The sequence below is a fragment of the Phyllostomus discolor genome, chromosome 2, assembly GCF_004126475.2.
Source record: "Phyllostomus discolor isolate MPI-MPIP mPhyDis1 chromosome 2, mPhyDis1.pri.v3, whole genome shotgun sequence".
Taxonomy (NCBI): Eukaryota; Metazoa; Chordata; class Mammalia; order Chiroptera; family Phyllostomidae; genus Phyllostomus; species Phyllostomus discolor.
This window is the reverse complement of record NC_040904.2, coordinates 201,385,760-201,412,880: the sequence shown is the minus strand read 5'-3', so window position 1 is coordinate 201,412,880 and position 27,121 is coordinate 201,385,760. Positions and strand designations below refer to the sequence as shown.

The window sequence follows — 27,121 nt, the reverse complement described above, 5'->3', positions numbered from 1 at the left end:
GCAAACCAGGCATCGCAGGTTCAATTTCCAGTCAGGGCACATGCCTGGGTTGCAGGCCATGGCCCCCAGCAACTGCACGTTGATGTTTCTCTCTCTCTCTTTCTCTCTCTCTCTCCCCCTTCCCTCTCTAAAGATAGATAGATAAAATCTTAAATTTATGTAACAAAAAATGAAATATCTTTCAAGTTAAAAACATTATTTTCCATAAATTTAATTCAATATTAGTATTATATTCTTGTATCTTATTTGAAGACTTTACTGAAATATGTAAAGAATTTTGATTTAAAGTCTTATAAAAGTCCTTGAAAAAGAACTTTTAAAACTCAAACAAATTGTAGAAAGGAACTTCCTTTATTATGTATAAACTAGAAACTAGAACCATTTTAAGTCAAATGAACACTTCATTTTATATTGATTTTGTGGTTAGCTTGCTTTGTGCACAGTCTATAATGAATCCTTGAGTTCATTGTTTAGAATGCTGAATGACTGAGAAGAGTATTCACGTATTTTCATACAACCAAATTGAAGAGATAAACAAAACATCAATGAATGAGTAGTTTAAATGTCCACTAAACATTAAAGCTCTTGTGGGGGGGGGCATGCACAATTATCTAGATTATTAAGGCACCACATATTAAACCAGTGCTTCGGAGCTCCAGGAAATGATCTGGATGACCCAACATTACTTCCAAACAGCAATTCCTTCTCAACTGGCAATATGTGATTTACTAGAGTGCTGGAAAATATAATTGAGAAGTTTACATTTTCCCTTCTTTTAGAAGTATCTTTGGTCCTGGCATCCCTTCAGATTCAGAAATGTAGTTAAGATGTGGGGATGCTGACTTGAAATTCTTGAAAAGTTGCCTGGTTGAATTTGGTGGAATTGGATTAAAATGAAACGTTTCATTGTTTTCTTTACCATGGAAAAGCAGGTTCTATTGCCAGAAGGGAAACTGAATATCCAAATCTTTTGGGTTGTGCCTAAGTCAACAGCACACATACGAAAGGCATGGCACCATGCAAAGAACATTTTCAAACAAAACGAAGCAAGAAATATATGCGATGTAAGTCATAATTTCTCTTTTTTTCTCTATTTAAAACGGACTGCATTGATGACAAAAACACGCACATCTGTTTTGAGAATGCAGCATTAATGAAGATGTGGGCCAGGGCAGCGGAGCTCTCTCTCCTAGCTACACAGAAGGGGCAACTAGCAAGGCAGAATTTTATCTGTGTTCCAGTCATGGGAAAATAGCATTTGTAAAACCGTGAAAAGGATTCTTTAAACAACTGAAGTTCCCAAAGAAGAATGCCTGGAAAGAAGAGAAAGAACTCAGTCTCCTATTTCAAGCCTGGGATTTTAGGGGAGGACACATGAAATCTGAAATTCAAGGGAGAGACCTCCAGAGATAATAGAACATTTGCATTCTTACAATTCTTCATCCTCTCTTAAGCCTAAAATAAGTTCTACCTGTGGTTGGTTTAAATTGCCTTTTTAAATTAATTTTTTATGTAACACGAACTTAGGATTATTGTTGAAATTTTAGAATGAAGGTCAAAAAGCATATGAAATTAAAATACATGTGACTATAAACAAGCCTTGGTTGAATACCTGATTTGATTTAGATAGATTAGGAATTCCTCAAGTGGGGCAATCAGTTTTAGTAATTATTCACATACATGACCAAACATAACAACAGCACAACTACCACATATGGAAGACAATAATATCAACAGCTAACACTAATCCATCATGTGTTGAGGCATTTGATTAATTTATTTTCGTAACTAAAAGACATATGCCTTCACATGTTGATAGTTCTGAAATCAGGATTCGTCTTACCATAAATATGCTTATTTAATAATTTTTCTTCCCCAATCCTATTAAACTGATGTTGTATTTTCTAATGGCTTTGTATTAGAATTAAAAAGATGGTGATTTTAATTTTAACAAAGTTCATTACAAAGAAATATAAAGCACAGTGGCATTTTCATGGACAGCTGTCTTGATTCCTGAAGGTAAAATTTCAGCAAAATATTTTAGCACGCTAGTAAGAAGCATGAATATCATGCTACTATAGATGCAAAGGGACCTAAATGAAGAAAAAAAGTTTAATCACATTTTAAATTAAAAAATTATATTATTTAGGAGAAATTTTCAGGACCCTCTGCTGATTCTCTTCATCCTCTGCTATCCAAACTCATGCCAAAAGAAAGATTCTTCAGCTCGAGTTATGTGAGCTCTTTAATACGCACAGGGTTCAGTTATGATGGTTATTGCCTGGGAAAAGAAAATTTTACTTCTCTTGCCACGATTATCAAAAGCAGTTATTTTTCTGGAAGAAAAATAAAGAGTCAGTAACTATCCCAGTTGGGCTTACCAAGGTATCTGCGAACTATACATTAATAAGACACAAAAAATAAAAATTAAATATATATATATATATATATATATCAGAGCTTAGGCATTAAAATGAGTACTGATCATCAAAGTAATCTCTGATCCTAATGCTATTAGACCTGTTTCAGAACTTCCCAAGGGCCCATTCATTGTTAAGGCACAGAAGAGAGTGAGTCTCCTTATTCTACATTCGCACATACAGTGTCAATGGATCATAAGATCCTATGCTCCCAGTTGAGCACCTACGTTATCCTGGCCCTCCCTGACAATTGTCTGCTTTCAAAACTGACAATCCACTGTATTCTGCTGACAGCCATTCTCTTCTCTAAAGCTCCCTGAAGTCAGCTCCAGGAGGGCAGGACTCTGTGCCTGGCACCATAGCTGCCTCTGAATACTTGCTAAATAAATAAATGTTCAAATAAAGGACAGTTCTTTGGCCCCACTGAGGATATAAAAAAATAATTTGTACTTTGCATCTTATTGATTTGCCACCTGTCATTCTTCTGGAAGAATCCTAAATCCTGGTAGCTTTATTTTTATAAGGACATTGTCTTACAGCATGATCTGAAAGGGGATTTGCACATGGAAATTCCTGTTTGGTTAAACACATTTTTTTTTTCATTGTCGTCTCTACTGTTTCAATTCCAGGACAAAGTGGGCAGTATTAAGGAACAGGAGAGCTGGATGAGTAAGTCCAGAGGCAGGCAAACAAACAAGCCAATCAACAAGTAGCAAAACCTCATCCTGGAAAACCAGCTATTTCCCTGACAGAGACTCTTAGTAAATATAAAAAGTTGGCGAATCTACCCACAAGCACTACTATATAAGATTGATATCAGAACCAAACCACATTCTGTGGCTACACAGATATTTTCAGAACATTTCCGGTTGTCACAGAATGATTCAGACAATATGAGAATGGCAGTAAGGCTGTATTGCTTTAAATAATGTTCTCAACAGTGACAGTCTTGCAGCTATTAACTGAATATACTTAGTAAGTCCCCTAAGTAATTAGGGGACTAATTAAAGTATGAAAATGCACTAATATCTAGGCATGACCAGTTTCAATAGCTTTAACTGGGTTGGGCTTACATTATCTCTCTGTTTTGAGGATGAGCACTCAACGGCCATGATCATTGTCTCATTCTGAAGTTCACTATTGAGTGTGCATGGAATGGTCATCCTCCTGCCCAGCAAATGCAAATAAAACTCTGTCTAGACTGTCATTGTCTATGTGATTGGCAGCAAAGCCAGCATGAAAATTCCGTTGTTCATTCATTCCACAGGTACCTATTAGGAGGTTGCTTTGTGCGGCACTCTGCCAGACACTAGGAAAAACAACATGAGGGGCCCAAAGAGGTGTTAGGACATGGCGCCCAGCTGTCAAAAAACTTACACAGCCTGTTAGGGGAAGAAGTGAGCCATTAATACGTAATGAGGAGGAGAAAAGAGTGACTGAATGACAGAGGGAACAGGACCAAGAGAACTCAGGAGGAAGGGGAGGTAGAAGTCGGGGGGAAGCTGTATAAAGGAGTGAAACCCAAGCTGAATGGTTAAAATTCAGTTAGATGGACTGAGGGTGGTCAATCTTGTTTATGCTCATGCAAGTCTTCTTTCTCTACCACCCCCATACATACAGCAGAGTTTATTGTGTCTATTTTTTTCTCTCAAGCATTTTCTTTCAAATTTTGCTGTCCTTGATGAAAGTGGGTAATAGTTGAAAGGTTTATATATTTAGAAACAACCTCCACTTAACCTACCTTCTTTATTATAGGGGTATCCCCCTCTATCCTAAATTGATTTTCTTCCTAGGCATGTAGAGAAAATAGATACATGGCAGTCTATGGACTTGGGCATGTGACTGCATGGGGCCATGGCCTTGCTTGACTGCCGCAAATGTCAGGGAAAATGCTACTAATCAGGACTCCCTCCCTAGTCATCTCATCTTGCTCTTTCATCAAACTGTGTCCTGCACAAAGAAGTTTCTATTGATTGATTGACTGTTTGGTTGGGTGGTTGACTTTAATATATAGAAAGGCATTTTCTCATTTAAGCACACACATATAATTGGATGACTTTTCATATTAAGGATAAGGCACAGACTTTGTTTTAACTTTGCCAGCTTGCCCTCTGGGATCACGTCATCTTCTTTGTTGGTTGAGCCGTAGAACCTGGCCCAAACACCTTTCCAAATTTGGAAACAGAGGTGTATGCCATCGGCTTTGTAGAGAATAATGTTACAATAACTTCAGCCAGATGTCCAAACATCCTTGAACCCATCACATGGAAGAGTTCTAGGAGTCTGCATTGTCTGCATTCCATAAGCAGATAACCTTCAGACTGTGTCTCATGCAGCCAGGATTAGTATTCAGGTTACTATCCATGGGAGTCACTGAAGGTCAAGGACAAAGTGAGTATGCTACAAAATTATGTGTTCATTTATGAGAGTATAAGTTCAAGTTAGTTGAAGAAAAGTGGTCCAATGTACTGAAAGAAAGAAGAAAAGTATTTTACTAATGTATAGAAGACAATAATATCATAGGAATTAGGTAAAAAATATGGCATAGTAAGAACAAAGATACTTAACATACTTTGGAGTGATATCCAGAAAGAAAGACCTTATTGTAGTCTGGAAATAACCGGTTATTCCAAAATTTAAACTATGTTATTCATTACACAAATAAAAAAAGAACATATAAGTGGTGATACAAATATGTAAAGCAGAATTGTCAAATCTGCCTGTCAAAACTTTCTTTTGTAGAAAGCTAATTCTTCTTAGCTAAAGATGATGGTTGGAAACAACAGTGACTTCCTCCATGACACAAAGGAATTAGTGTTTCGTGGATCCATGTAATAAAGATTACCCATGGTTTAAAACTAGACTATCTAAAAATATAAAAATAAAAATAGACTATCCACATGTAAAGTAAAAGTAGAGTACTATTCCAGAAATAAATGAATTTCCAAATCAGTAAGGAGCAATGTGATGTTTGCTTAAGGTTGTCTTGTCCATCTACATAAATTATTATATAAATCTACGTTAATATACAGTGTTACAAAATGAGATGTTGGCCTTCAAAATTATTAATGAAACCTAGAACAGTTTGCACAGTAACATGAAAACATTCAATTAAAGTAAAACCTGGGCAACCCAGATAAGTTTCCAAACTGGTGTAATCCAGACATACCTATTCCTTGATCTGCACACTGGAAACAGAAAAGTACTAATTAATTTGCTGGCATCTCAATGAGTGCTTGTGATATTTTTTAATCATTACTGTTTTTATTTTAGAAAGTTTGTGTAATGAAAACTGATCAAAGCACCATTGGGTTGCGTAGCTAAGATGAAAACAAGGAACACTCAACCACACTGATGAAAGAGAGTGCCGAGAAACTCCACGGAGTCTCCCTGGCGATCATTACTGACCTCTTTCTGCTTCTAATTTTACTAGATTCAGCCTCATTCTTTCTCCCTCCGCTCACCTTTTGGTGGTGCATTTCCAGCTTCCGTCTCTTTATTTGGTTCTGTGTGGAAAGTACAAACACATTTTACAAAGTGTCTTAAGATATTTTGTTGTGTGATGGGCAGTGTGTGTGGGGGGGATAAATGAAAACAGACAGATCATAAACGATATTACATACACATTTATTATGCTGCACATGAACAATGAATTTGGGGATTATAATGTAGAGTCACATTAAACTTTTTATAAAAGCAATTCATCTGATCACTTGAAAAAAGTATATACACAGACACACAATAGAGATTTTGTGAAAATACATTCGGCTGTTGGGTTCACACTAGAACATGCTGGCGTGGAACGAGTATAAAACGTGGGCCATGCTCCAGTGGTCAGTGAGTCGGCACACGGCAATTAGGGTGGGTCACTTCCTCGTGGACCCCGACAAGGGTCTGACTGCCTTTCTAAGGAAGTTTGATGCATGAAGTGGTTCTAATAGTGTTTACTTCTAAATAATGTTATAGAATGATATTAATATAATATAGCCAGGGTATAAAAGCTGTAATTGTACAAGAGTTTCAAAGAAAATACTTTGGTGCACGTATTAATCTTCTGGGTCAAGATGAGTGGCAATAAGTTCAATATGATAGCAGTAAAATCAGAGTTTATCATGAGGCCATCTACTTTGCGTTTCTCTCCGTGCAGAATTGTATTAGTTTGGACACCTGCAAATGGTGTCTGATTTATGGTATATTTTTAAAAAGAATTCTTTCAAGCACGAACTCTCTCCTTTGATTGAATGTAGATCTGAATCTTAGTTAACTCATAAAGACGTTTTTAGCAGAGTTTAGTAGGAGACTTGTTTGAGCAACAGGAAGTCAGTATTGTGCAATGAATATGAAATATGGCAAAATAAAGGAAACTTCCTAGTGGTCCAATGACAGCCACTGATCTGAAGAACAGAAGGGAAAGGTTCTATCTGTAATGGCCTGTAGGTCCTCAATCTATACAGCATTGGCAAAAATACATCTGTGTATGTAAGGGGGAAACCTACCAAAGAAGCAGTTCCTAAAAAAAAAGCCACACATTTATACTGGTTGAAAGAAAGTTAAACTTGAGCTTACCCCTGTTTAAACTCATGTGGCACTGAGCTCGTTTCATTCATTTTGACACATAGCAATACTCCTCTATATCATTTAAGGATTTTGAGCGTGTGACCTGGTGTTCTTAGCTGGACAACGGGGCTCATGTGAGCAGTTAGATTTCTCAAACTGCACTCCTGAAAATGATCTCCAGGGTGGAAGAGCTGCATAATCCCCTTATAAATTTCTGCGTAAAACGATTACTAGCCACTGAGGCTTTCCTCATTTCCTGCTTTCAACTCGGCTGGACTGGTCTACAGTGACCTCCCTCCCCTTGTCTTCACGCCACATTGTCAATTCAAGTAACACGCACTAAATGAATCAAATCACACAGTGTCTTGGTGAAGTTCTTAGAGTCATGCCTCATGCTTCAACCTAGTGGTTCTATTTTATTGAACTGTTCTCTGCTCTGTATTTTATTTTCTACTTGGGATAAGCAAACTGAATACAGGGAAATGTGTTCTAATTAGAGTTCTCTACTACACCTGGTACAATTTGTTCGTACCCAGTTATCCATAAGTATCTGGTAGGTAGCTCTGTATTCTTCTGAAGGGTTAGGGCAGAGTTGTGCATATGGTAGATACTTTAAGAATAATTCTTGTTAAAACATTTTTTCAATTACAGTTTACATTCAATTTTATTTTGTATTAGTTTCAGGTGTACAGCATAGTGGTTAGATAATCATATACTTTATAAAGCATTCGCCCTGTTATTTCCAGTGCCCACCTGGCACCATACATAATTATTATGAAATTATCAGTTATATTCCCCACGCTGTCCTTTACGGCCCTGTGACTATTCCATAACTACCAATGTGTACTTCTCCATCCATCACTGTTTTCACCCAGGCCCTCAACGCCTCTCCCCGCTGGCAACCATCAATCGGTTCTCTGTGTCTATGAGTCTGTGTGAACAATTCTTTAGTAAATGCTAGTTTCTCATCCTGGCCCAAGAGGAGGAATGGCGAGAGAAGGCCCTTTGGTGTCTCCCTGGGAAAAAGCACGTTGTTTGGGTCTGGAGATCCATGCTGGGAGCCTAGCATTCCACTTGGGCTTGTCATCCCTTCAGCCCTGTTCTCTTCCTCAGGTCTGAGTAGCTGCGAAAGCACGCTTCACCTGTTGTGTGTCACTGGGCACTGCCTCTACCTGTCAAGTTCACCGGACTCTTTAGTCCTTGTTTGTGTTGCCACCTGGTGGACAACAGGGTACTAAGAGCTGGACAAGCTGGTTCTGAGGTTGAGCTGGCAGAGGCCCCCAAATCTTGCATTTCTGGAGGTGCTTGATGGTGGCATAGTTCAAGTCAAGAAGGGGCCGGTGATCTTCCAGGACCCAGGTGGGATCCACTCCCCTCTCTCACAAGAAAGATGTGTATTTTGTTTGCCTTTAGCGATATGTGAGGAAACACTGCCAAAGCCTTCAGTGCCATGGAGACCCAGTCTCCACAACACCCAAACCTGGGCGTAACGACAACTTTGCCATAATTCGAAGGGTTTTATAACTATATGATGTGTCATCCAAATTAAATCCATGTGAGAGGGTTATATGAACACAATGTGTTGTTGTAGTTGCTGTTGTTACTGTTATAAACCTATTACAACTGTGACCGTCCAACTTCTCCACACGAGTTAAATAAAGCTCACAGCTCCCCTGAAGGCCAAATCGTGTGGGGATAGACATTCTGGACTTGCAGCCCCAATGTGTGAGGTAGTGTTTTAACTTACCTTCGGGGGGTGGGGCTGGGGCTGGGGCGGGCGCTTCATTTTCTAGAAATGAAAAGAGTAATGGAAGTGTTAGACTCATGAATCACTGAGAAAAGCTACTTTCCTTAGCCCCTGGCTGCACTAAACTCAAGGTAATCAGTCATCTTACCTGCACTGACAAAAAGGATGAAGCAGGTAAAGCATCCACCTGTGGCATCAAGAGGCCTGAGACACACTGCCTTTTAGCGTATGGTGTAAGGTGAGGATCTAAATGGTATCATATCGATGTTCAGGTAATGGGAGAGGTTAGTGACGCGTAGAACACAGGTAAAATGGGGATCCAGGTGGCAGCAGCAGGGCATTTAATGGCACTGAGCCTGCTTCCCTTCTCTGGAAAATCAGACACAGCATCTACCTTATATGCATAGGGTTGCTGTGAGCATAAAATGAGACACTGTGAGTGGCAAGCGTGTCCCTTAGAGCCTCAGGCATTCCCATCCTGTAGAGTCTATGGTGAGGCTCGTGCTCAGTCAACGAGACCTCAGACCTCGCTTTCCAGAGGCACCACAGTGTCTCCAACATCATCCTGCCCTCATGGGACAAACCTTCTGAATGTTGAGGAAACCGAAGTCTTGGCAGCATTTCCCTGTGCAAGACGAACCCTCTGTTCACGGGGAAACAGAGTCTACCCCTCTCACAGTCATTTCAGGAAGTGCATACACCTGGAGTACATTTCCACCTACACTTACCCGAGGTTTTCAGAGCTCTGGTTTTGAGATGTTATATCTGGCTTTGCATATCCAGAATAAAGAGAATTCTGGTGGTAAAGTATGTTCAAGAAACTTCTGTTCAAGAATATGTCCGACTAGCTAAAGGCAGTCCCGTGACCAAAGGGCATAGAATTTCCCCTGCTGAGCCCCGTGGAGGCCCAGAATTGGGAATGAGTGGTGTGCGTGAGAACCAGCTGTTCCTCCAGGGCAGAAGAGGCAGTTAAAGAAGGTGGTATCATTTACAATTATGTTCTGCCCGACAACTAAATGTCGAGGAAAATTTTTTGTATTCTAGGTACTTTGTGGGATCCCAGTAGCCTTATCTTTTGTCTGGATCTAGGATTTTGCACATTTTTCCACATAAATGCCTTTTCCCAAGCCAAGCAGAAAGGCCTCACAATGAGTGGTGTGACCAAGAGCCATCACCACGCACAGGCCAGGCGCCCTGTTTCCGTCTGGGCAGGCTGGAGCGAGCATGGACAGACCAGCTTCACAGCAATAGAAATCAAGGAAGGAGCGGTGCAGGGCTGCCAAGGTGTAGCAACATTTTCTTCCGTCACTAATTTTTTGTGCTGGGTATAAACTCCAATGTATTGTTCAAAAAAACTATTTTCATTCAGATGTTCATAAATAAGTACACTATTTTTTACTAATTAGGGAGGAGAAAATGACTAAATGAAAAAAAAACATAACCTTTCAGACTGGTAGATGAGAATGTGGCAGGATGTGAGGTAGTTTAAAGACACAGTGAAAAAAAAAAAGGTACCGTGAAAGACCAGTGTTCCTTAGATGGTGTCAAAAGAAATGCTTTTGCTTCTTTGGCATATCATGGGAAAGCTCTTTAGTACCAGCATCAACCAGAAGATGAAGCCCTCCGTCAAGGCAATTTATGTTCAGAGGTCTGAGTGCAGAGATGGAACTCTAATGCTGACCTCTTGGCTTTGGGTGAGTTGATGCAGCACCCGGCTATCAGGAGACCAAGAGTGAGAGCCAATTTCCCTGACCTGCTGTCTTCTGGACAGTGGCCCATTGCCTGAGGACCTCTTCCCTCTCGCCAGACAAGTTTTGCTGCCCTCCAGTCTCTTTTTCCCCCAGGTGTGGGGATTACTTAGGCCACAACTGGGTTTCATCCTGTTATCTTACACAAGAGGGTCCCTGTTACCTGCTGGGTTAGGTCTGCATTCTTCAGGTCAGTGTTCAAAGCCACTGTCAGTGGGCACTTCCTCCCTCTCCCTCCTGGTGCCCCTCTGCTCCAGAGCTGGTGTCTCTTTTCATCTTCTGACCTTTCTGCCAGTAAGAGTGATGATCTTCTTCCCAAGAGGCCTTTTGTTTTTTCTCTATGTATGATTGCATCAGACCGACCTAGGTTTGAATCCTGACTTTACACCTGATTAGTTGTGTGACCTGGTGCAATTCCTTAATCTCTATCGGCTTGGCGTCCCCATCTGTGAAATGAGAATAGTAGAATAAATGCCCTCCTAGGGTGCTAATCCTATATAAAATGCCCAGCACAGTGCCTGGCACATAGATAGAGCTCTGCAATTTACAGCGATGACTGTCACCACTACTGTCCTATGGCCATCTTGGTCTGTCTTCTTGACATTTGTCTTAAGACTCCCAGAGCTAATTATTCCATTCTGTTCCTCTCCCCTGTTTTCTTGGCATTCTGGACAACATCATAATACATTCTTTATTTACAAATTATTTTTAAATTATTCTTCAGTTGTCTCTATATATTTATGTTTCTTTTCCTTCCCACCTAAACAAGGACAGGGATCTTTCCTTCCTTTCCTTTCTCCTTAGTATCTCGTTTATTGTTGAAAACACATTAAATGACCAAAAAAGAAAATTAAGAAGGGCTTCTTTGGTGATTGTGTACAAACTATCAAATTGGCTGTGCTTTCTCAGCATCTATGTAAACAAAGACCTACTTTGTAAGGGAAGCTGTGGTCGCTTAAAATCCTGTTTTGGAAGTAAGGCCAAGGGTGAATGAATTCTAGTCAAATAAACAAAAGAGAATTGTCTTGGACACTGAAACTGTAAATGTGCCCTGAAAGTGAATTCTCCGCGTCCATTGTGTCTATGGCCCCCATGTTCTATGTAACAGACCCCAAATCAAACCAAAGAGAATGTAAAAGGCTTAATTCAACTTCCAAGAAATCCACAGAAAATGGGTCATTAACAGCTAACTGCAGCAGATAGTCAGAACTATATAAACATAGAATATTAATGCTGGCACATTTTTAAGATGGTTGCAGGAACAAAAGTAGAAAAATGCATGCCTGCCTTATAGGTAGGTGGAGCCAAACATTGCCCTTCTAAAAATCATAGATACCCTAAAAGTTTACAGCCAGTGAAGGAATAAATAAAGCACAACCACTTTTTGATACCCACTGCATGCAGCACCTAGTACATGTTAATTCTTATCATCCATACAGTTCTATGAAGTCCACACTGTAGTTATCCCCATTTTGCAGATAAGAATGGAATCCCTAAGAGGTCCCACAGCTCATGAAGAGCTGAGCCAGGCTCTGGCCCAGGTCCGCCTGACTCGGAACCTGGGCTCTGCAGCCTGAGGCTGCACTTCCCCTCTCAGCTGCTCAGGCTTGTGGAGGCAAAAGTAAGCTGATGGACCTTTCAGAGATATTACCGCATTCTTCCCTGCACTGAACTGATTGGTTTTATTGTCATGGCCACCTAGTCCCATATGGATGTTGCCCTGTCTGTAGGGGTGGAGTGACCCTTAATTTCCTCATCTATGCAATGGAAATGATAGCAGAATAGATCTTAAGGGTTGTTGGCAGGAATGAATGAGTTCTTGCAGGGATGGGGAACATGGTACACACTTTATATGTTCTGTCCCTTCATGGTTATCATCATCTTTATCAGAATTTTATTCTGACACACCTGTGAAGATGACACTCATGTCTTTCTACACATGCCATCTGCTAGGGACTGGCCTTATTTCGAGGTCTGTGGGCTGCATCATGTTAGAACATATTTAGAATTGGGGCAGGGGGTGAGAAAGCATCTGGGAACTGAACAGAGGAGGTAGGCCTCTCACTCTCCTACTGTGAAATGGTAATAATTGATTTTGATGAAATTTACATGCAATATATAGTTTGTACAATGTAGATAACTTGATCAATCATTTAATCCTGGGGGACAGAAAAGATTTAAAAAAAAAAAAAGAACTTTCAATAGTTTGCAAGGCATTTGAAACAAAGAATTCCTGCTGTCTTAACCCTGGAGAGATGGGAAACCAGGAGTGGCAAAGACCAAGCAGCACATGACTGGGACTGACCAGACACCACTGAAGTTAGCCTCCAGGCCCACCGCTGTCTTATTTCACTTCCCATCTGGGCCTCTGACTTTGCCCACAGCTTTTCCACTCCTCTAAAAATCAGTTGCTTGTTCCCAACATTCATTGGCCGCCTCTGTAACAATGATTCACTCACAGCCGTTTCCATAGGACCCCGCTGAATAGGGACCAAAAGAAGAAGGCCCCAGGCAACCAGAATTCATTGCTGTCCCATTATGAATTTAACAAGGGGAGGGAGAGCTTACAGAGAAGACTAAGATGAGATGCTGGTGTCTAAGAGGCTCAGAGGTAAATGAACTACCCTTTCTATCAATTGACTCACCAAGCCAGGTAGCTTTGCTCTCTCAGAACATTTGAAACGCACCACCTCGAGGCCCCTCTGCTGCTTCTGAAACTGCAGGGTATATACAGATCATGTAGGGAGTTTGGTCCAGCGCAGATTCCGACTCTGGGTTCAAGATTCCACATTTCTAACGGCCTCCCAGATGCTGCTGCTGATGCTGCCCATCCCTGACACTCATTTTGAGTGACAAGGCTCAGACTATGCCCTAAATATCACCAAGTCCTCTTCATTTCAAATGCCATCATGAATGCGAAAGGGTTTACAGTAGATGGAGACTTTCCTTCTCTCTTTGACCACAAGCTTCTTGAGGACAAGGCCTGTCTCCTTCTTTTCAAATTCCGTGCAGCAGGTGCTCCATAAATATAGTTGACTGGCAGCCTGTTCCTATGCCACAAAAGCCCCTTCTCCTCGCTGCCAAGAAATGAAGAAGCGGCCCCTGGCACTCCAAGGGCAGCTTTCTTCGTCTGTCTTACCCACAGGGAACACAATGTCTGCCCTCCCGCTGGCTGTATACTCACAGGCAGTCACCCAAGCCCATCATTTATATTTCTTCGCATTGTCAACACTTTCCTTCCATTTCTTAACAAGGGCAGGAAGGCAATTAGGGCTAGAGTTTTGGCCATCTGTGACGGAACATCCCTTGCCTTTCTAAGGAATCCCTTCTTTCAAAATCTGGGCTACATTTCGTAGCAAAAGCCCATTCAGAACAAGCTTGCCACCTCCACTGTCAACCAGCTTAGCTTTGCTGTGACTGTCAGAAGGCACCTAGTCTTGGGACGCTCTTGAGATCTTCCATTTTAAGCTTAAGAGCAAACAGGTACCTACTCAGGTGAGGTCCTACTATACTTCGCTTTTTCAAAAACAAAGGGCAAATTCTATGCGACTTTTCTACCAGGTGAATGAAGTTAGCTTTTCACCTCCCTCCCCTCATCCTACTGTCTCCACTGGAAAACATACTAACAGGATAAAGAAGTAGGTATATACAAGTTGCTGTTTACTCTTAACAAAAAGAAATCAAAGTATTCTGAAAAAATAAGCCCAGGGAACTATTTTAACAAACAACATGAAAATTAATCAGATTCTAAACCAGCAACTAAAGCTAGCTCCTTCCTCCTTTGGCAAAGGCGGCTGTTCTTTGATCCTGTCTAATTCACAGATATAGACTTTCCCTCTGCAACCCTGAAATGCTTTCAAAGGGCTCGAGCTATTTCTGGTGGATTTTTCCTATGACCACCTACTGTAAAAAGCACAGGTATGCCATCAATGGCAGGCCTGCACAGTGAGTGCCAGGGCATTCTAATTGACGGGCACTGGTGGCAGCTATTAAATAGACAACTCATGTGTGGCCTTTGTGCTGTTGTTGAAAGACTGGGAACCCAGAACTCCAAAAATGGGTCTCCAAGGCAGCCCATCTCTACTTGCAATGATCAAGGGCTCTGTGGTCAATAAATTAAAGGGGGCGAGGGAATTGGAAGTCTTAATAGGCATTAACCTGACTCTGTATGTATGTGTCTATTCACCAAAATGATACAAACAAACCAGCTCTCTCCTTCCCATGGGCCCACTGGCTCAAGTAATATATTGCTTGACCTGCTTAAAAATATTTTATGGGCCTTTGTGTACAATGTAATTTAGCTTTTTGGTAGCATGAACGGCACAATTATATCATATAATATGCTTTGTCAGCATAGAAAAGACAATAAGAACATATAACAGTCTTTATCCTTGAGTGATGGGATTCTAGGTTTTTTTGTGGTTTTCTTTGTGTCACTTTTTAAAAATAGATGTACTAAAAGCATCCTTTGGTAATTTGGGGTGCAGGAAAATATTGTATGTTATTCTTTATTATTTCTTATTCTTAAAGTCAAATTCCTGGTTTGAAATAAAACACAGGGCTTTGCACAAAGAATGCCCCTTTTTTTATTATAAAATCTTTTTTTTAATAATTTTTTAAATTTATTTTTAGAGAGGGAAGGGAGAGAGATAGAGAGAGAAAGAGAAACATCAATGTGCGGTTGCTGGGGGTTATGGCCTGCAACCCATGCATGTACCCTGGCTGGGAATCGAACCTGGGACACTTCGGTTCCCAGCCCGTGCTCCATCCACTGAGCTACGCCAGCCAGGGCATAAAATCTTTTATTATAAAATCATAAGCATGTAATTCTGTGACATAACACTATCACACTCAAGCACATCATATGACATGTTAGGTGAGATGTTCAAATTAAAACTATAACTTATTCCACCCATATTATTACCCTACCAACCACCCTCCAGCAGACATCACTTCTGCTGGACCTTGTACGTGAATGCCATATGTATCGTAAACTTTACAGTGAATCAGGCTCTATCTGGCCAGCTCCTGTTCTGTCACTTTTGGTAGTACAACAAATTATCTTTCATTTTAGAGTAAATGTGTCATATTCACTGTGAAGTGCATTCCCCGCTGACGGTGGGGTCTGCACCGTGTACCTTTGCAGTCGGGACCTCGCATGCCTAGACAACAGAACAATGGAAACTGCTTTAATACAAAATATGGTTCATATGCAGGTATTCATCACTCTGAGAGGAGTTTTGATTATATAGGTCATAAGCATCACCAAAACAATCATCCAACACAAATGACAGTGCATTTCTACTGGTCACATTGCTTATGCATTAGGGGTATTAATTTTGGACATAAATTAATGTTTAATTTAATGTTTTGATGGTTTTGTTGTTTATTTTGTCCCCTGTTCTGGTCATCATAGACTATAGATACTGATATTTTACACCTTGAGATTTAAGAGAATTACACATTTTTTAGAGGCAATTCCATATTAATTTATAATAGTGATTCTTGAAGTATGGTCTGGGATCCCCAAGAGTCCCCAAAACCCCTTTGGGGAGTCCGCAAGGTAAAAACTATTTTTTAAATAATGCTAAGACATTTTTTGCCTTTTCTTACTCACATTCTGTCATAAATATGCTGTAACGTTTTCATAGGATATATGTGTGATGACATAATGTTCTGACAGCTAATAAAACTTATGCTGTGTATTCTTATGTTGTAAAATTTTTATCAATTTTAATTCCTAATATACTAAATACTGATTGATATAATGAGCAAAACAAATGCTTTTTAATTTCCTCAAAAATTGTTAAAAGTGCAAATGGACCTGGGACCAAAAAGTTTAAGAAACACTTAGAATTTATTGCAAATCTTGTTTAAAAATATTTTGTGTGTGTGCTTTTTGCTTTTTTAGAAAAATATTTTATTTATTTATTTTTTAGAGAGGGAAGGGAGGGAGATAGAGAGAGACAGAGAAACATCAATGTGCGGTTGCTGGGGGTCATGGCTTGCAACTCAGGCCTGTGCCCTGACTGGGAATCGAACCTGCGACACTTTGGTTTGCAGCCCGCGCTCAATCCACTGAGCTACGCCAGCCAGGGCTGCTTTTTGCTTTTTTTAAGAAAATAAACTCATGTTATATGCCTTGTTTAGAAAAAAAAACCCTGTAGTCTTGATCAATAAAACAAATAAAGAGGTCAGAATAAAAGCCGTAAGTTGATTTAGGGGGTAATAACTTATTTTCGTATCACAATAATACAGACAAAAGGGCAACGTTGTCTACTACCTCTCCTATTCAGAATTTAGCTATCTAGCATCCTCACTTATTCAGACAACAACTGCTGACCAGCGCATTAAAAGGGTCCCCCAAGGATGAGATGGACTTGTCTGGAGCTCTTCAAGCCCCCCAAACTCCAAACACTAAAAGCATAAGTGCTTTACTCACAAGAGAAGCCCCTGACCCAGGTCCTCAGTTAGTCTGGGAACTGGGAGGACTAGGGTGAGGCAGGCCAGGTGCCTAGGTAACAGCTTTTAAGGAGGCACTCACTCACAGGTGCTGACCTTGCACTTGTACAACCCTGAGAATGAGTGCCTCCTTAATGTGATGCCACAGGTGCTCTGCAGACACTCAGTGGACTAGCCCTACTCAGCCAGATTGATGACCTGGTCTGGGGACCAGAGCAAACGACCAAGGGGTCACTTCACACACTGACTGAAAAGAATAATAAAAGAAGACAGCAGCTTCCCAGAAAAGAATGCAACAGGAGAGCTATGAAAAATTGGGCACAAAGTCCAATACAAATAATAATGACCCATTTAATACAAAAGCAAATAATGTGGGCTTCAGGATATCACATGGTACAATAACTGATACCTAGAATTTAAAACGAAGTTAAATTATATCCATTCTAGTTTGCTTTTAAAACCAAGGGATAATATATTACATTTTAGGTATGTTTCTGTCCAATTGAAATAATAAGATTCAAGAACAAAAACTTTTGGCTATCCAAAGAATCCAGCTATTCAGAATGATTCAATCAGTTTAATCCATATTTATTTACTGTGGCTAAGTATTGCCAAAGACTGTATTTTATGATTCTGAATAGAAGTTTCATTGTGTATCACGTATGTAAAATTTCAGTGGCTCATTATTCAATTTTATGAAATTTCCCTGAATCCACAGAGTTTTTTCTTCTCCTCCTAGTCAACTTGTTCTTATATCTTTCTAATTACAAATGTTTCAACTCAAGATGTCATTCCACACAGGAAGAGGGTTGACATGTGATTAGTATTATATTGCAAAAAACAGCTTTTCACTATTAATAAGGGGCTGGATGAAAATAAGACCTTTTGCTAAGACCTGATGACTTGTCACTTTATCTGTATTCTTACATGTTTTAAACTAACAATCAAACGGGGGTTGAACGGCATAGTAGTGTGTGAAAACCTTCACTTACGTTGAAAATGTTTAAAACCTTTGCACAGGTCAAAAGAAAGTTTTTGCAAAAGTGACTTGAATAACAATTTCCTCATTTAGTCCCTCATTCTGCCTTTCCTGGGGTTCTGTTCCTAGGCTGACCGGCACCACCCTCATATCACTCTTGGATGGTCATAGGGTTATCAGACAAATTCCGTAAAGGCCTCGCCCCAAGGCATTGCTGGGCTTCAGGTTGGGTAACTTGCTAAAAATAGAGGAAGGACAGTGCCAATGCCAGGTGGGGTCATAAAAATAAAATTCCACAGCAGTAAACACAGCGGCACTCAATCAATCACCCACCACGTCCATTATGTGGTCACGGAGAGTTCTTTACGGGGTTCTCTCACAAATATTCGGCTTGGAGGAAGACCCTACCTGCCAAGAAGCACCCCTAGTGGGGAGAAAAATCCTAACATCCAACAAACCCAAGCCTGCTAACCCTTGGTGGTAGATTTAGTTACATGTACGGGGCGACTCTTTTACCTGAGAAAGGCCACGCCCCACAATGGGACAGTGAACAAACAATTGGTTGTCATCATCTAACAACTGGAGAGCCTCAGCTGGACACGACACATTTCAGCGGGAACACGCTGGAGGCTCTGCGAGCATAGAGCTCTGATCTGATTCCCGCGTGAAAGCTAAATGCTTCCCCTCAGGTTAAAAAAAAAAGAGGGGTGCTTCTGGTGGTATCAACGATGGCTAGGATAGTAACAACAACTCTTTTGCAATGTATGATAGATGTTAACACAAGGTAAGGAGCTGAGTAATGGTCATGTATCTTATAGTGGTTGTCATATATTGGTAGAAATGCCCTCAAAATTTATACTAAATGTGAAGCATTTAGCACCTTTAACAGACAACATTTCTGAGTTTGCTCTTTAGAAGGAAAATGCAGTTCTCATTATGAGCTAAGTCCTGTTCTGAGCTTTTTACCTGATTTATCTCATTTAATTCTTATACAAACCCAATGAGTTAGGTACAACGATTATTTTTATTTACAGATGAGGAAACTGAGGCATATGAAATGTAAGTAGTAACTAAGTACTTGTGCAACTGGACTTCAAACTGTCTAGAATGTTCTATGAATAATAGTACCTTTGTTTATATCACTGTTTAATAATTAATACTATTTATGTAATATGCAAAAAAGCCAAAATATATACTATATACAGAACGACTCTAATGCCATCTAACTGAAAAAATGAGAAATTAAAATAGGGAATTATACACACAGGCAAATTTTTAGTTATAAACAGAGAATTCTGTTCCAAGATATATAAAATTTTATAGAAGGGAGAAACTATTACCTAGCCCAAGCAAAGAATTCCTGGGAAATTTTTTCAAAGATTTGATGTTATTTAGAAGAAGAATTAGATGATATGAGAGAAAAAAAATTTAGCCCCAGGTTCTTGTAAATATCTAACATAAAGACAAAAAATGAATAAACAAAAATGAAGAACAAGATGATAAGATCTAACATCGACATGTTATTAGATATAATTTTAGATATTGTATTGATGTGCCCACTAGGCCCATGAAAAGGTTCCTAAGGGAGCGTAAGAGGGCAGAGTCTTACCAAGGTGGATTTCAAGCTTGAATCACTGCAGGCGGGGCGGGCCGTGCTGGAGCAGAGTGAGACACAAACTGCTACAGGCACCCAGAGAACAGGGGGAATGTGGGTGGGAGGGGCTGTGCAGGGCGGACTGGAATAAAGGGGGGAAACGGGACAACTGTAATAGCATAATCAATAAAATATATTTTAAAAAACACAGAGAGCAGTAACTCAGCCTTGAAGGGCATAATGAAAGTCAGATTGCAGGTAGTTTTTTGTGAACTCATTTTAGAGAGAGAACCAAGCATGTGAGTAAATGATCCCAGTCTTTCTCTTTGCCAAATCAATCCCTTCACACCCCAATCTGATGGAGCCCCAAACTTCACTGTGGAAATGTGTATAAAAGCACATGAAGAACCTGCCCCACAGTTGGGAACATCCTGAACTGTGGTGTGTTGTCTCTCTGTGTGGCTATCCAAAACAACGCTCTTTGTAAATTATAACCGGGCGTATCCAGGCAAAAGCGATTTGGGTGCAGCAAGACAATTCGTCACTGAAGTTTTGAGGCTGCCTTTGAAAAAGCTGTGGGGACAGAAGCCGTGTTCTCTCTGGTGATGAGATAATTTGCATACATGTAGGGAATTAAGTGGCAAAGTCTCTTTTTCTGTTAAACAGTTTCATATCCTTGAATCATATTCTTTCAAATTTGAAGGAACTGCAATACTCCGAAGCGGCAAAGGACTCCTGCAGAAGAGACGTCTGTTTCCATCACAAACTGACAAAGTGGAAACAAAGAAAGAAGACATGGCCCTATCCCCTCAGCCACATGTACAAAATTAAAAGTTTTCTGCTTATTTTTGATTGCTGGAGCTTTAATCCTGTTCTTCATTACCTAACTCACCCAAGCATGTCTAGGGATGAGATCTAGAATTACCACACTGGCTGCCGAGAGTATTTTGTGTCTATTAATATAGGTTTCATAGACTAATTAAAAGGGAGTGCAGACAAAAATAGTAATTATTAACAATAATAAAAATTCTTCTCTGTGTGTCCATAAAGAGCCTACAAATAAATTTAAATGCAACAATCACCAGGAATTTAAGCAAACATAATGAAAATGCTTTCTAGGGCTGTAAAAACAACAACACTTAATTCCTTTCAGAGCAGCCTCTTCCCACAACTCTCTGAAATGAAAAAAAAAAAAGAGTATATATTTGTTTATGGAAGTATTACAAAAACATTATTTCATATTCACTCAAGTTTTTAAAGTGACCATTTATCTTTTTATTTTTATGCCCAAGTGTTTTTTTTCTTCTTTTAAAGTGCATTCAGCCTGGATAGTTTGTTCCAATACTCATGTCAGCTTCAGGGACTTTGAAATTGGTATAAAAAAGAAAACTCTGCCAATTGTTCATAGCGAGTCTAAAATACAATGTCTCAAGGCCACGTCTCATGGACAAAATAAAATGAGCCGTTGAGAGAGCCAAGGATCCTTACGCACAATACCAGGCTTTGTCCTCCCACTTGGGTCCCTCAGAGCCGCCAGAGCACCAACCCTCGACCTTCCCTCCTTCCACCAACTTTCTTACTCGCCTACTTTGCTGCTGTTTCAAAGTTCTGGGGGAGACTTCTCCTGACTGACTGGAGGAGAAGTAAGGATACAACTTGTTTTTCCCAAGGGTTTTTAAGGCAATGTATTTAGGGCGCATGAAAGGAAAGAATCGGCCAATCCCTTATTTATCTTCCTAACAGGTGCAGTCCGGACAGTCGTAAAATCAGGCTACTGAAAAAGAATGATTTTGCCAAGTATTAAGTCCCTCTAGTGTGCATTTGCCTCAGAGTGTCCTTTCTGACAACAGACAGCTCAGATCTACTGCAGACTGCTCCAGTACAGCATAGCGATGTTTTCTCAGGGGAAGAAAGATATTGGGACATTCATCAAATGTCTTTGTGTCTCTTCCAAATCTTTAGCTTCACCTAAATGAACCCCTTAAAATAAGACAATAGTTGCCCTTGATAAAATACCTCCTCCCTCTTCTCCCGTTCTTTCTCTTACTTCCTGCAAATTAACTTTCCCCCAGTTTGAGAGAAAGGTAATATTTTATATATTAGGTGATTTTCTAAAGACAAGTTTATTTTGGTGTTTGAAATAAACCATCCAGTCTCATGCAGCTAGAAAAGGAAGGTCAAAGAGTAAGTAGAAGAGGGAGATTTTCCGTCACTACGGTTTCTTTTCTGATAATGATTAATCCTTGAGCAATGTTGAGAAATAGGCAAGAGGTAATGAATGCTGCTCTCCATTGGAACAGTGTGGGGGCTTTATCAGAATTTTTAAATGTCATGAAATCTCTAGGGAAACCAAGACAGAAAGAGAGCAAACAGAACAGTCCTTTGGACTTAAAAGTTATACTTCCTCAGTGCATCCCTGCCTATTCCTACTGAAAAGGGCCAAGACAAATTAGGCAGATAGGTATTGCATGTTGGTATAGCAAAAGAATCTGTCACAGCAATGCCATCCCTTTGATTCTTAGAGTTATTAGAATGGCCCCTTAAAATTTATGGTCATAAATGGAGATAAGTCTTTCCATATGCTTGAGTTTGCAAGAAGAGATCTCACATGGGTGATGAAGAAGCGGCAGTGAATATCCCAAGGGTTTTTTGAACAGTACACAAACACCAAGGAAGAACTTTTGCCTATTTCCTACAAGTTAAGTACATAAAATATAAAAGGGCCCGATATGTAACAAATAGTGAAATTTGTGTTGAAGCCTCTACTTGGTGTTTTAGAGGAGAGTTTTGCTAGTATATTTAGCTTTAGACAGTTAGAATTGTCTAAGTGTGTTAGGAACCAGGTGTTATGGTTTTAATTATCACAAACTACAGAGATAAAATTCTGAAGAATCATCTTCTGGGGGTTTTAAGAGCTGTTTATAGTATTTTTAAACTATTAGAGATTCTACCACAGAATAAAGGCTTTGGGTATTTTCTAACTTCATGTTGATAAAATTGCTTTTTGACAGGAAAGAGGAATTTCCAGTGAAAGGTGATTTTTTTTTAAAACTACACAGTAGAACCCAGGGGCTGTGAGGGCTTTTAAAACAGAGACCATGTTGAAACATATTTCTAAAATCCCAGCAACTAGCTCATGGTAAATGCTCCATTGATGGTTGATACATATATACATGTGTGCAAATCATTCCCACAAATCTCCAGCTTTTTTCCCACACCTTCTCTTGCTATGAGAATAGAATAACTTGACATTACAAGGCATCAGGTTCTGCATGAATTCAAAGTGTAAGATAGGCCTTTTATGTAGAATTGGCAGTACAAGTAATATCGTTCTTTAAAGAATAAGTACACAACTGATAAAGATGGAGAGGAGGGAATGGGAAGTGGTTGCTCCTTAAAAATAATACTTTCTTCTTCCAAAAGTGGTTGACAAGTCACCCAGAATATTTTCAAGTGTCTAAACAAGGACCCCGTCACTTCCACCAGAGTTCCTCCTTGAGGCCCACAGTTACACCTACACATTGCCCTCCTCCTTAAAAGGTCCAGCTCTTCCAAGACCCGACAACATGAAGGTCCCAGAATCAGGTCACAGTAGGTTGGGAGGCAGTTGAGAGATACATCATTTGCAACTTCGGGTGCTGAAAACTCAGCCTCCTTTCAAAGAGTTGCCAGGTCCTCCTGGATCCTAGGAGGGCCAAACAGCCCGTGTAGTCTATCAAGAGTGACAGCAAGTGGTCACGTCCTTCCTGGCCGTGGGGAAGAGGGATGGTACGACTTGCAGGGGCTGGAGGAACCTGTCCCTTGGGGGAATGTTCCTGCAGATTGAAGTGACTCTGAAGAATTGGTGCAGAGGCGAGTTTGATTCTTGAGGCTATCTTTCAGAGGGATGTTTCCATGGAACAAAACCAATCCCAGTTAAGAATGAAATCGGTTAGGAGAAGGTACAAAGACCAGAATAGTTGACACAGTCCTTGCTGTTCTGGCTCAAAACAATATTAAAATGCAACATTTTCACCAGAAAATCTCTTCAAGGTGCAGTTTCTCTAGGAATCATTTCTGCTGGCGAGGAAACACATTTTAAAGTCCCTGTACTTCCTCAAAGGATTTTAAATATATCAGCCATTCTCTTTTTATCTCCACTCCCACCACCCAAATTTAAACCAACCAAGAATCTATGAGTATAAAATTACTGCCCTGGTTGGGGTGGGGGGGCGGGGGGGGACTCCTACACAGAATATCAACAGTGCTTTTATAGCAAAAGAAAATCATGAGGACTTTGTATCTCTGTTACTTTATTAAAAATATACATTTGAGGTGGGGGGAGCTGAAGTTAAAGATATAGCTTCCTCTTTGTAGCTCTAAAACGTCGTTGTCTCTAAAAGTGGGATGGGTCAGATTGAGCAGTCAGACACAAAGCAAACGTTTATCACATTCAGCAACCAGAATAATTTAGTTGGTATTATAGGCCATACAGTCTGTCATCTTTCTGTGTGGTAGTTTGTCAACTTTCTTGTCATTTTCAAGTGGGCTTTGAAATAATCTATGCAAATTCACCCACTAAATGTGGGATAATTGAAACAATATTCTGTCCTCAGGAAACGTAGAATGCATTTCATCCAAATAAGCCTTGAAGAGGCTGGTCAAGTGACAGATCAAATAAAAAGGACACTTAATACACATGTAAATCATTTGCATTACAAATAAGACACTTTAGCAGGGTTTGGACTCCCTGCCTGATAGTCCGGATTAAGTTCCCATATTAATGCATGCATTTGGTGTGGTTATTTCGGGTGGAAGACTTCATCCATCAATGCCCTCCACCACTAAGTAAAGCCAACCTGTAAACCGATCACCACAGCCTGTCAACACTGGTTACTTAATTACATAAAGAAAATATATTTCAAAGACTTCGGTTAGTATTTCAACCTGGGTTCAACGTCTAGCATCTTTTTCAAGGTTCTTCAAAATCACAGTTAAAAGCAGTTTTAAGAATTAACAATGAATAAACTAAATACTATTTTTTACTCCCTGCTCATTTTTTTTGCATTTATTCACAGAAGTGAAAAATAAAAACTCAGTGAGCACTAATGAAGGCTAATATGAATGAAATAAAAATCTAAGGTGACATTTCCATTCGCAATAAACTACATGTACTTGTGCTGTTAATTTGTGTTTTTCATTAGTCATTTTCATAATTCCTAATTCCAATTTATTTATATTATTAATTTGTACTTTCAAAATTTTGATTTTCTTATAGAAAGGAGAAACATTTCTTCTAATAAGAATATTTTCATATTTTCAATTTAATTATTTTCCAAAGGCTACATATTATGAAATTGTATACAGTAAAACTCATCAAAGAACACAATCCATCAATGATATTCAAGATACTCTCTTTTACTCAGGTGTTTGATTTTTCTTTCCATGCAAGGATTTAATAATATGATAACTAATGAAGTGTCAAAAGCACTGATAAAAATAAAAAATGCTTCCATCTGTATAATCTATATATCTGTCCATGAAAAAAAAACAACAGAGCAAATCTGGAAATACTGTCACAAATTCTTTTTTGAAATCTTGATCAAATGTATTAACCATTTAAAAAAGCATTCCAAGTCACTCCCCCATACACAGATTGCAAATACATGGTGAAAAATTCATGATTGAACCTAAGAAAATATACTTGAAAATGCAAGTTGCTCACCATAAGCAATTAACCTCCTTAAATTACTTTAAGAATCCCATAAAATTGAATATAAAATTATTATTTGAAACTTCAGTCAATATTCATTTACAAAATATCCTTATCAGATTATTTTTCAAATTGGTATATTTTTCATATATTTTTCCTCTGGTCCCTTTATTTTCAGGGATCTTTTCCTGAAATCACAGTGATTCTATTACTTTATAGTCTATTTAAGAAATTGGATTTGTTTAAAAATAAATACCGAAGTAAACACCTTTTATTTGAAAAGTACAACAACACGATTTATGGATGAGTCTTACCCTTCGTAGGTTCTGGCATGGCCACAATAAAAAGTTGTTCTCCAAAGAGTTTGCTCCCTCCCAATAGTAGTTGACAGAAACCCCACGAGCAGTTGAGAGATGGTGCAGGTCAGTGTGACAAGCAGTTGGGGAGAAATCCTGTGCTTTTGTACTGCCTCTGAACATCAATCATGTGGCACCGCCCCTTCTTGAGCACAGGGATGCTGGAACTTGACAGCTAGGAGGACCTTTCTCACATCTGTTGTCTGCACTCTGCTCTCTCCCTTACTGGAAGCAACCTCCTGTCGGTCTCATGTGGCTGATGAGAACACCTCTAACTTTCTAAATTCAGCTGCAGCCTCGTGTTCCTTCTTACTCTTTTTTTTTTTTCTCTCTCTCTCTCTAACGGAGTCCAGTGTTGACTCAGGAGTGAAAAAAGTTTGCTAGATGATAAAAAAATGAAATTAAATTAAAAAGTATAATATATGAATTCAACATCTACCTTGTTTTTTACTAAGGTTATAAAGGAAAATCTCTGAATTAAGATGATGATTGTCCAGTTCCATTAGATTTTTGTTTTTGTTCATTCTTAGTTATTGGATTTATTTTTTCTTATTTTTGCCAATAATGTTAATTTGAAAAGCCAAATTCTTATGCTGAATATCTACTCTCATTTTATCCTCCAAGAATAATAAAGGGTTCTATTAAGGAATATTAGTCTTTACCTCTTCTCAAGAAACATCATCCAGTCACTGGTTTGATTCCCAGTCAGGGCACCTGCCTAGGTTGGAGGCCAGGTCCCCAATAGGAGGCGCACAAGAGGCAACCACACATTGATGTTTCTCACCCTCTCTTTCTCCCTCCCTTCCCTTCTCTCTATAAAACAAATACATAAAATTAAAAAGGAAACATCATTTAAAATAATGACATGGCATATAAAAGAATAAAGAAATGATACAGGCTGCCACATGGATGAAGCTTGAGGACATTGTACTAAGTGAAAGAAGCCAGACACAAAAGACCAAATATCATGCAATTTCATTTACGTGAAATGCCCAGGATACTCAGAAAGTTGATTAGTGGTTGTTGGGGGCTGGGGAAAGGTCGAATTAGAAGTGACCACTAATGAATATGGAGTCTCCTTTAGGGATGATAAAAATGTTCTGGAATTAGATTGTAGTGATGGTTGTACAACTTAGTGAATATATTAAAAACCACTGAATTGTGCACTTAAAAATGTATGGGGCATGGGCAAAGAAAGTCAGACAGACCACTAGCCATGGTTTTGTTTCTAAAGGGCAAACAGACACACAAATGTAACTTAAGATAATGGTAGACTGTGTCAGATTTGGTCTCTTCTTCCCAAAATTCTCCTGGAACTGATGGAGAACTATGAACTACCAAGTGGTCAAACTAAAAAAGACACATTACTTTCTTTGTCCACATTCACAGCACCACAGAGACCAGGACTAAAATTAGTTTATATGAAAAGACTCCTTGAGTGCCTTTATTGTTATGCGTTTTCAAGATCATTCTCAAGAGGCTTTGATTGATTTGTTCTGAACCAGCCGCACTGTCTCATTTAATTTCCCTTGTGGCTGAGAGTGCAGCTGGTCAGACTTAGCTCTA

At 39.5% G+C, this 27,121-nt stretch overlaps 1 protein-coding gene across 13 annotated transcripts in view; it reads right to left on the bottom strand.

The window, feature by feature from the left end:
* Positions 1 to 25,765, bottom strand: part of MYBPC1 (myosin binding protein C1) — a 79,090-nt gene extending 53,325 nt beyond the window's left edge. For 7 of the 13 annotated variants that reach the window (XM_036019472.1, XM_036019474.1, XM_036019473.1 and 4 more), the window contains exons 1-3: positions 25,514 to 25,765; positions 8,725 to 8,766; positions 5,885 to 5,926 (exon numbers count right to left, since the gene is read on the bottom strand). In XM_036019472.1, coding sequence (XP_035875365.1) covers positions 5,885 to 5,926; positions 8,725 to 8,766; positions 25,514 to 25,532 — 103 coding nt within the window. In that variant the 5' untranslated portion in view covers positions 25,533 to 25,765. The remainder of the gene's footprint in view (positions 1 to 5,884; positions 5,927 to 8,724; positions 8,767 to 25,513) is intronic. The other 6 variants (XM_036019478.1, XM_036019483.1, XM_036019479.1 and 3 more) reach the window with 1 other exon arrangement.
* Positions 25,766 to 27,121: the final 1,356 nt, after the last annotated feature.